The following is a 10,963-nucleotide window of genomic DNA, read 5'->3' as shown; positions in this document are numbered from 1 at the left end:
AGCATGCTACTGTATGATGAGTGAATTTAAAGTAAAACACTTTGTACTGATGAATGAGAAATCATTACATAAAATAAACTGTTAAACTTCATGCAATCTATACTCTAGAGATGTTTTTGGATGTCACAGACCTAATCTCTGAAATATTTGTACTTGACACAAATATTACATTTTTGCAGGATGGCAAAGCAAGGGCAATGAACTACACAGCACTGGATTTCTCAACAAGGAAAGTGACAAGGAGGAAGAGAGAGTCATCACCAGAGTGTGTGTACTCAGTTGCAAATTACCACAACCAGCACCAGCCATCTCTGTAGACAGAGCAGTCTGTGGAACAGTCACAGAGTCTCTACAGAGAGACACGTAGCTTTTTATTCCCAATTGCCATCCAGTAGTGATGGCGTGTGTATCAGTTAGAATGTATATATTTATTGTATACAGTTGTCTAGATTTACCCTGTAGAGATCTGAGGAGCAGTTAACCATAGTCCTCTGAAATCCACCAAAGGTTAGAATGTCAACACAAAGAAACAGAAGGTGAGGGACATCCGGAAAAAATTGACTTCCAGTGGAATTTTGGACGCCACCAGAGTCAATATAGACTACACCCGCAGCAACAGTTTGGCACTAGTGTGTTTCATTTATTCATATTGTTTGATAAAGTTACAGATCACGTTTACAAAAAAGTTGCACTCAGCAAGAACAAAACACAGATAATGGATGCAAAATCAGAACTTTTTTTCTCAATGCCACCACTGCTCCACCTTCGTATTTACAATTACTCCCACTCATAGTAAATACCTAATTTTAGTATTGGCCACAATAACTGAAACAGTGTCTTTTTTTCTTTTTTTCTGTGTTGCACAATTAGGAATAAACCTGTTGTCATAAACTATTTATTGACATTGTTTGATAGTTACAAATTATATTCACAAATAGTTACTCAACAACAACCACAAAAATCAGGTTACAGGCTGATACAGAGTACTAGTCTGAAATCAGAGTTCTTTTTCTCAAATTTTAGAATGCTGATCAAGTGGAAAATTCCATATTTGCAATTACTCCCAGTTACAGTATAAACCTTATTATGTATGTATGTATGTATGTATGTATGTAATTTCCATTTTAACGGAAACTTAGTTTCTATTTTTGTTTTTTTCTGTGTTGCAACATTAAGAATCACCCAATTGTCAGACAGATTTTGCCGGAAAAAGTTAAGTACGTTGGTATTTTTTTTTTTACAATTTTTGGGGGTAGGTAATTTTTTCCTTTATTCATAAGAAATAGTAGCGAGATGACAGTAAATGAGAGAGAGAGCGAGAAAGAAAATGACATTTAAAAAAGGTTCCCAGTTGACATGAATCAGGGCTGTTGCTGTAAGGTTACTTCTACTGTACCATTATGTTTTTTTACCTGTGGAATTCTGACCACCACTGTTTTTCACACCAACAGCAGCTGAAATTATGAAACAGAAAATATAAAGATGTTAAATAGGAATGTAGTATTTTTTGCGTAATGCTTTTGTATAGAGAACTATGAGTAGGTTCGATTACTGTTGTTTCTCTTGATGGCGTAATGAGATGGCTATAACAATCGGACTTACGGCCGAGACTGTACACAGCGGAAAGATAATTGTATTGGCCTTCTGTGACCACACGCTGGTTCCTTAAACATTATCAAATAGAAAAAACAACAGGTACAATGTAGCACGTAAGTAAGAAAATGTTCTAATTAACAGCACAATGCAGTTACCTTCAATGTCCAGTTTTGATCCGTTTCCAGAAAATATCTCCCCACATGTGGCCACAGCACAGTATAAGTCCCGCCATCACAGGAGCTAACATTCTTAGAGAAGCTGTAGATACATTTCTTTGTCGAGAGTCCCTTTGGATTCTTTTCATGTTCTTCAACAGTTTCCTTGAGTATAATTAAAACCTGGGCCACATTGATGGGATCCAGCTCTGAAACAAAACACACTTTGTTCCTCTGGATACGTCTTGTTCTCAGAGTCAGAGAGGACTGAACACTGCAGAGTCACTGAATCTCCTGGACCGACTGGATCAGATGGAAGGACAGCAGTGGGGTCATGTTCTGGTCCTGGGAAATAAAAGAAATAAAATTAAAAAGCTTAAAATAAAATAAAACTGTTACTATTTCTTTTAATCAAAGTTGTAATAAAATTAAGGAATGCATTTACCTTAAACTTCAGGTCTGCTCCTTTCAAAAATGTGAAGTTTTGCTTATGTATGAAGTACGTATTGTATTGAAGTATTTTCATACAGCAGTATCACTTAGCCGTGCTTTAGCAATATGCAGAACAAATGTTCTGGACTATTCTGTGGCTGCAATGCGAGGATCACTCTCTAAGCTGAATGTTTTACCTAAGACTTTAGGATTTTCTCCAGAAACAAGCTTGATCCAAAACAAGCTTCCCGTGGACTTGCGAGTACAAGTCAGTCTCACATCACTTCCCAAACAAACAGTCCTATAAAGCTGACATTGTCACACATACTTACGCCCCACTCTGAGCATCAGCAATAAATAAAACACAGTCATTATTTTCTGGTTATTCCACTTGAGACTGTTGTAATTTAGATGGCATTATGAAAATGATTGACCATAATGTATATCAAGTAGGAGGGAACAATTTCAGCAATCTGATTGGCCTCTTGTGTGATGAAGTTTATGACCACGGTGGAAAACAAATCAACCTTCTTTCCAACCTGAACACATGAAACAATACCAACAACACTTTGGTATTATGGTGAGTTTCTATAACTGACACAGAGTAAACCCAAGTTAATATGGCTTTTAAACTTGACATCTCCAGTTTGCAAAGCAGGGTTCCTGTTGTTGTCTTCAAGCCCACTGAAGGACATACAGTAATAATACACTGCAGAAAGGTCCCATATGAATCCGTCTCCAAAGGTATATGTATATGCATATGTGTTCCTGTCTACATTGAAGGATTGTAGAATTCATAAAAATGAAACTTCCTGAGATCCTGTCAATTTGTGGCTCAGTGGCTCTTAAACATCCAGTCTTGGTATTATTTTACTAGTCTGTAGTCCATGCAAAACAATTTTAAATCAAAGCATGTTTTCAGAATTTTCTGAACGGTATGCTGTCTGAGGAAAACAACCAAGCCTGGATTGCTTGCTGCCGACACAAGCCATTTTGTGTGTTCATGCCATAGTAATAATATTCTTTGTTTGTAAGCAGTGAGCAGGTCAGAGATGTAATTAGGATTTAGGCCATTAGATTGTAAACAGTGAGCAATATTTTTAAATTAATTCAGTTTTTTTAACAGAAGCCAGTGGGGTGATTTAAGTAAGTATATGAGTAATATGTCTGGTTTTTTGAACTGAGAGCCCTTAATTTCCTACACTTGGGTTTACCGGGGAGCAATTCACATCTCATATCCTGTGGTCTTGGCCACATTTCTTCTCACCTTGCTAGAGCTCTCGATGAGGGTGTGTCAGGTGGTAAATATTCTGCCTACAGTCCCAAGATCTTTACACACTGAGTAACATAGACTACAAACGACAGAGAGATGAAGACACGTATTTATTCCGCTGTGGAAATGTGAGTTGACAAAGTGAAATAACTAAAATAACTATTTTAATAAGCTTACGTCTACCGTACCATAGTGTTTTTTACCTATTCATTTTCTGAACACCACTATGTATTTGCATGCAACAGCTGCTGAAATCATGAAACTGTATGGATGATAATTACAGATGCAGTAGTTTTCATGAAATACTGTTGACAGAGAACCATGAGTAGTTTCTATAACCATTGTTTCTCTTGATGACGTAAATAAGGTAGGCTGTAACAATCTTATGGCCGAGATGATCAAGAAAACAATTGTATTGGCCTTTTGTGACAACACGTTGGTTCCTGAAACATTACAAAATGAAAAAAAAACCCATAAAAGTAAAAGATGTTCAATTCAACTCCTGGAAGTATCATTTTTCTTGTAAAATATTAAAAATATTTTTAAATAAAACACTTATAGGCTAATTTACTTATTATACAGTTACCTTCAATGTCGAGTTTAGCTCCATCTACAAATAAATCTCTCCGCATGTGGCTACAGCACAGTAGTAAGTCCCAGCATCAGAGGAGCTGACGTTCTTGGAAAAATGATAAACACAACTCTTCTGACTCTTAAGACAGCATTTGCTAAAATTAATAAAAGTAGACCATATTTACCTTTAGTAACCTCATGTCCCTCTCCAAACTAGACTTGCCCATCTTCTTGGATTGTCCTCAGAATGGTCAGGTTGCTAAAATTGTTATCATTGTTTATTTCCAATCTTGATGCAGACAACTCTGGTGCATACTCAGGTTTTGTAGATTTATGTACTGTCACAATTAATTTCAGAGTTTCCCCGGCACTCTGCTTGTACCAGTCGAGCTGTGGACGGCCAATCTCCTTATAAGGCAGAGCACATGTGAAGGTTGCAGCTTCACCAAGTCAAATTGCGGTAACTGGAACTAGCAAATCGAAAATAAATTAAAACATACAGTACAATACATAAAATAACTTAAATGACCATTAGTATTTGATGTATAACATTTATCATGCAAAACCTCCATATAAAGTATCTAGTTGTCAGGCATTATTAACTGAATACTTGAACAGAATAAAATTGCACTTACATCCTTGATGAAGAACAAACATGTAACCCATAAGAGGATCATCTTGGCATTGGGTCTTGTGAGGAGACTTGTTGGTTATTTTATGAGTGAAGGAGCTCATCTGATGCAACTTGCATCTGATTGGTAATCACAAACATACCATCAAAGTGCATTTACTGCCACATTGGCTTTTTCCTGTTCTGTGTGAAGCATATCACCTATCATTCTCATCAATTCACTAAACTAAATTTGATTTTAATAAACATGCCCGTTTTTTTTTTAGTTTAGTTACTCTTCTTTTTTTTTTTACTCTTTTTCTTTTCCAATATAATCGGGTGGTAACATCTTGCAAACCTGCAACCAGGAATTATAATCTTTCTCTGATTTAGAGACCAGCATCGACATTTCACTGGCCCTTTAACAGTCCCTGTAGGCTATGTAGCTTTTCAAATTACATATCATATGAACATTTGAGAATTTCTTTGAAAATGATGATTAGAGGCTGCTATTTAATTATTATGCACGTTAATGACGTCATCGGACGACATCTGACTATCATTCGCTGTTTTTTTTAGAACCATGGACAGCACAGTTTAATGAGTGTAGGAGAGCCAACACTGGGTTGCTGTGTTGCCCACTCTTAATGGACTTTCTCTTAAACCACTTCCTGCTTTGGGCCTGTAAGAATTAATAGGGCCACTGAAGGGCAACGCCTGACAATATACCTGAAAACGCAAATTTGGGTCGTAATTGCTGCTTGTGTGAGGACAGTCTCTTTACAAAACATCAAACATGTTAACCTGCTAGCAGCACTAGATGAAAAGTAATGGGAACACAGAATGTATAAGCATGCATCCACTGGGGGCCAGGAATGTCTGTACAAAATAAACTTTGTGCTCGTTGGAACCTGTTGTTGCCCTGATTGATTCAAACACTATTTAGATCTCAAGTTTATTTGAGTTTAACAAATACACCATTTTCAAGATTAAGCTTCCAAAAAGCCAGATTTGGTCAGATGCATCATAACCCTTTTGAAAGTTTTAATAAACTGCACAAAAACTAAACAATAAATGTAATAGCTAGAAACAATTCAACAATTTATATCCAAACTGGTAGCTTTTTAATGAGGTTATTTTCGCATAATACTGCTTGATTTTCTTTTCTGAAGTAACAGTACTCAAACATATATTGTTAAATGTTTGCAAACAGTTTGGACAAACTATATTGATATTATGCATATTATGTATAAACATCTTAAAGTGTATGGATACATTCACATGGAGTACATTTTTCACACAGTGTGCCACAAAAAAATAACAATAGCATCAATGAGCAAATTCATTATGTAGATTGTTAATTGTTACAAAAAGCCCTAACATCACTGTAGATTGTCTCATCCTTTGCTGTTGCATTTTTTCTCCCTGCGTTGCCGGCTTTTCTCCTGGTAAACTTCGGCGTACAATAAACCATAGAGTCACCGTGGCTCTGATAAAAGAAAGTTCAAAATTCAAGATGAGAGTGCAGATTCCAATGCATACACATATACAGAGTAGCAGCATTTTCAAATTCCTCACCTGCTCACGTTGCTGATTACGGCTGGTTGTAGCAGCGCTTTGCGGAGTCACGGCAGCTGTAATATTAAAACCATAAATTGTAGTACAAAAGCATTATTTGGATTTCTCATTCTTGAAGTTAAATGATACTATACTTGTCGTATACACAGCAGAAATGTGAATCCAATTGTGTTTTGGAAAAACAGTTTGATTGGTGAGTAACTTCTCTTACCGTTGCAACAATCACAGGATTTATTCCTGATGGCATAAACAAGGAAGGCTATAACTACTAGAGCTATAGCCAAAGCAACACACAGCAGAAAGATAATTGTGTTGTTCTGTGAATCACACGTGCCAACAACTGAAACATTAGGAAGAGAAACACATAAGCAAAGTTAAGAAAAATAAATAAATAAGATATGATGAGTTATGAGATAAGATGGTGGTTATTAAACCATAACATAGAAATACGTTGCTGTTACCTTCACTCTCCAGTGTTACTCCATTTCCAAATAATATCTCTCCACATGCAGCCACAGCACAGTAATAAGTCCCAGAGTCAGAGGAGCTGACGTTCTTAGAGAAACTGTAGATACATTTCTGTGGAGAGCGCGCTTCGGGACTCTTCTCACATCCATCACTATTGTTTCCTTGGGCGTAAATTAAACTGGGATGAGATTTATCTGATCCGGCTCTGAACCAGAACACACTGTGATCTCCTGGACACGTCTTGTTCTCTGAGTCAGAGAGGACTGAACACTGGAGAGTCACTGAGTCTCCTGGACGGACTGGAACAGATGGAAAGTCCAGAGTGACGGCAGTGATATCAGGTTCTGGTCCTAGAAAATCAAAACAACATACAGTATAATAAACATGTTTTACTCAATTAAATTATTAACATTATAGGAGGGGGGTTAAGTTACAATTATCTATATACTGTATAAACAAGAGTCTTGTGACTATATGCATCATCCAAGCATACACTAACTTACTATGTACGAGCAAGAACAATGAAAACATAAAAACATGTAATTGCTGTTAAAAATTATGGATAATTGTATAATACTGACTTTGCATCTGGAGTTTCTGTTGCTGTATTTACCTTTGATTCTCAGAAATATTCCTTTTGAAAAGGTCATGTTGCTTTTTCTGACTTTTATACAGTAGTAGACTGTAGTATCGCTTATCTGTGTGTTAGTAATGTGCAGAACAAATTTGCCAGGCTCTTGTTTTGCTGTAATGCGACGAGTCTCAAAAATATTGAAATCATAGGCTATTGTTCCTCCTAAAAATTCAGGAAAGGTTCCAGAAACAAGTCTGATCCAAAATAAGTTTGTTGAATGCCAATTTTTTTGGCGGGTACATGTTAGAGTCACATTTTGTCCAACACCAACAGTCTTCGTCTCAAAAGTATGATCCTCAGTGCAGCCTAAAAAAATAAATAAATCAGAAGAATGATTAACGGAGATACATGTACATGCCCACTCAAATCCATCACAAATGTATTTTAAATAATTGAATACGTTAACTTAATACTTACCTCCAATTTTGAGCAAGAGCAGCATATAACATATGATAAGCATTTTCTATTCTTTCCACATGAGACTGCACCTTATTTAGATCATATCAAAAGATGATTTAGCTTATTGTAATTATATCAAATGGGAGGGAACTTTTTCAGAGCAATCTGATTGGCCTTTTGTTATGTTGGCTTTTAACTGTACTACCACAGTGGCACGATCTCAGGCAAAACTTTCCAACTCAAACACATGAAACAACACCATCTTCTGTCATCTCATGTTTGTTCTCCGGGTGGACATTTACAGTAAAAAACACATGTGCCTAATGTCCTAATGTCATTTGATCGTGAAGTGAACTCTTTTCTCACTCAACATAACAGAATTGGATTTCCATCTGCAGATTGGTCCATATTACGAAACAATCTCCACACAGAATACTCAGAAAAACCCAGAATTGTTTGATTTTACTGTAAATGTTAAATATGTTTTAAAAATTATTAATTTTCACAATATCTGTGCTTGACAGCTACAGTATGAATAAAGCTTTAGTATCTAAGTTTTTTTTATATTAATGAACGCCTGTTACATTCAAGCTATTGCCAAATGAGTTGATACAAAGCTAGTTAAGACTATCGGCTCAACACAACTCTCTCGGTATTTCGCTGTATGGCTATGTTTAGGTAACGGTGTTGTCTGGTGACTTCTGCATGCAGAAAATTGAGCGAAGATAATTACCGAATTACATGAATGACACACTAATATAAAATTAATTATTTTTTGTCTCATAATTGCCACTAAATATAAAATAGTGGAGACTTAAGCTGGATTTATGGTCCTGCATTAAGGATTCATAGCTTTATCTGTAGCTGATGTGCACCTCTTTGTGGGGACAACAGGGGCAAACAGAGATACCACATGAAATGTGAAAGTCAGTACCGTTCTGTGGTGTTGTTTCCAATTAAGTTTCCAATGTCAGTCGAGATTGTTAATAGCTAAGCATAGACCGTATAGCTAAGAAACCATTAAGGAAGTCAGTTGACGTTTTCTACACCTTTTTCACTCACACATTTATCAAAGCCTTGACACCATAAACCTTCTGCTCCCTGCAATCACAGCAATTGTCTGGTAGTAGTCTTCCCTTCAGAAAAATACAAGTACTTCAACTTATCTAGGTAAGTGTGCAGCCTACTGTTACAAGACAGTTTCTGAGAGAATTATAATTTATGCATCACACATGACACACTCAGGTTTTACGGTGGTGGTGCAATCAATGGTTAAAATTCAATGCTAAACCAGAAAGTCAGTAGTTCCATTCATTTACATGTAATACCATTAACTTGTCCTTGTCTGTTATTTGTGGTCTGTCACATTGTCACGTGTCTGTAAATTGAGATTTGAAAGAACTTGACGCTAATATAAATCATCTTCACATCGCTGCCATCTGCTGGTGAAAACGACATGACTCATACACAGCAGATCAGATTTACAAACCTTTTTTATTAGCTCATGTAATCCAATTATAAATACTGTGTCTCTATTTGAACATTTAAAACGGGTTGTCACTACCACTGAGATAAATTTTATTGTAATTGATCAGATTTATCTGTGTGAATAAAATAAAAAGACAGATTATCATATTGAAAGAGCCATTTTAAGTAACCCAGGACAAAACGAGAGGTTCCACATCATGAGTGATGTCCTCGCCCACTTTATTAGTCATCCGTAGTGAAGCACATCAGCAGGAAGCGCACAGCAGGGTTGTTAAACTGTCCACTATGTTGACACTATGTGTAATTTAGTTTCAGATTCACCTGACATTCATGTGTGTGCTTGAAGGAGGGGGTGGGGGGAGTAATAGGGACAGCTCACAATTGAATGCAATCCAGAACAACACCTTAAACTCATCAAAAGATTAAAAAATTGCATAGGAGTCTGTTGATACTGTATTGTTGATCTTGTATCTATAACTAAATGAAAAGTACCGTGCAGTTAAATATGCAGGGGATGAACTCAGGGATAGAAACTATAAAATATAATTCAAATACTAATGATAAATTCATTTGTATGCTGCCCTTCATTTTCTTGTGAATGTGTGTGTACAGACACATTAACAATCGCCACTGACAAACAAATGACGCATGGAAAGTTGAGCTTGGTTGTGGTTGGGCCGCTAAAACAAGGTGTGATTTCAAAAGCCCTTTTTCTTCCTGTCATTCTCACCATTTAAGTCTTAGGAGGGGGTTTTGAAGTCAGCAAAGCGTGTGCAATAGCAATAGTTTCATTGTGCAGGAGGGTTATACAAACCCACATCTGGTCAGTGACAGTATTTTAGACATGCACTGCCAGTGAGCGAGTGTTTTTCAGTGCACCAGGTTTTTGTCTTTGCTGGTTGCGGTGGAGAGACAGGGGAGTGTCACACAGTAGAGTGCTCATATTATGATTTTTGGCTTTTTCTCCTTTCCTTTATTGTGTTATGTATCTTTTTTTGTGGAGGTTATAGGTTTACAAAGTGAAAAAGCCCAAAGTCCACCCCAAAAGCACTTACCATCTCCAAACAGCTCTATTGTAGTCCAGCCTTTACTTACCTGACCAGAGATGGCAAAAGTACTCACTTTCTGTATTTAAGTAGAAGTAAAGATACTTGTGTCAAAAAATACTCTAGTAAAAGTGGAAGTACTGATTAAACTTCTTAACTCAAGTAAAAGTAACAAAGTACAGGCTTGGAAATTTACTTAAAGTATGAAAGTAAAAGTAGCCTTGCGAATGACAACAATTCTTTATGCAAAGCTACCTGGAGCACACAAATGTTACTAGAGAGCACGCTGAGGAACTTCAGTGGACATGGAGAACACGGTCTTTATATGGCAATGGCTACATTTTAAATGGATGTCTGCCGATAGGCCTAAAACATAACATATATGATTATTATGACAGAAACTGGGACTCCAGGTTAATAAAATTCTGACTCATTAGCAAGATATGAATTCAGTCGTGATTCTGTGAGAATTCACAGATTCAGTTTTTATTTCTGTGTATGTCTGTGTGCGCAAATGTGGCTTCTGGAAAGAAAATAAAGGATTAAAATATGAATGACTAAACAGACATTATTGAAGAAGTTCCCCAGCACGTTGGCCAGGAGTCTTTTTTTGATGCCTACTGTCTCAAACATCTCTCTCAGATAAGGTCGAGGATGATGAGAATGTCTTGCTGCTGGTCTGCCGGATCTCTGTTTTCTTCATTTTCAATC

At 36.7% G+C, this 10,963-nt stretch overlaps 2 protein-coding genes across 4 annotated transcripts in view; one reads left to right on the top strand and one right to left on the bottom strand.

Moving 5' to 3' along the window:
• The window catches only part of LOC116696562 (uncharacterized), a 15,596-nt gene extending 14,898 nt beyond the window's left edge, over window positions 1–698 (top strand). Inside the window, exons 5-6 of the mRNA XM_032527623.1 lie at window positions 180–443; window positions 687–698. Of these exons, the coding sequence (XP_032383514.1) occupies window positions 180–317 (138 nt within the window). The 3' untranslated portion in view covers window positions 318–443; window positions 687–698. The remainder of the gene's footprint in view (window positions 1–179; window positions 444–686) is intronic.
• LOC116696560 (signal-regulatory protein beta-2) overlaps window positions 1–7,927 on the bottom strand; it is a 29,757-nt gene extending 21,830 nt beyond the window's left edge. Inside the window, exons 1-6 of one of the 3 annotated variants that reach the window (XM_032527620.1) lie at window positions 7,737–7,909; window positions 7,299–7,625; window positions 6,679–7,035; window positions 6,429–6,557; window positions 6,218–6,273; window positions 5,629–6,128 (exon numbers count right to left, since the gene is read on the bottom strand). In XM_032527620.1, the coding sequence (XP_032383511.1) occupies window positions 5,997–6,128; window positions 6,218–6,273; window positions 6,429–6,557; window positions 6,679–7,035; window positions 7,299–7,625; window positions 7,737–7,779 (1,044 nt within the window). In that variant the 5' untranslated portion in view covers window positions 7,780–7,909 and the 3' untranslated portion in view covers window positions 5,629–5,996. Of the gene's footprint in view, window positions 1–5,628; window positions 6,129–6,217; window positions 6,274–6,428; window positions 6,558–6,678; window positions 7,036–7,298; window positions 7,626–7,736 lie in introns of those variants that run through there. The other 2 variants (XM_032527616.1, XM_032527617.1) reach the window with 2 other exon arrangements.
• Window positions 7,928–10,963: the final 3,036 nt, after the last annotated feature.

The sequence above is a fragment of the Etheostoma spectabile genome, chromosome 10 (genome assembly GCF_008692095.1).
Source record: "Etheostoma spectabile isolate EspeVRDwgs_2016 chromosome 10, UIUC_Espe_1.0, whole genome shotgun sequence".
NCBI classification, from domain to species: domain Eukaryota; kingdom Metazoa; phylum Chordata; class Actinopteri; order Perciformes; family Percidae; genus Etheostoma; species Etheostoma spectabile.
The sequence above is the reverse complement of the archived record's forward strand: the minus strand, read 5'-3'. Positions and strand labels throughout refer to the sequence as shown.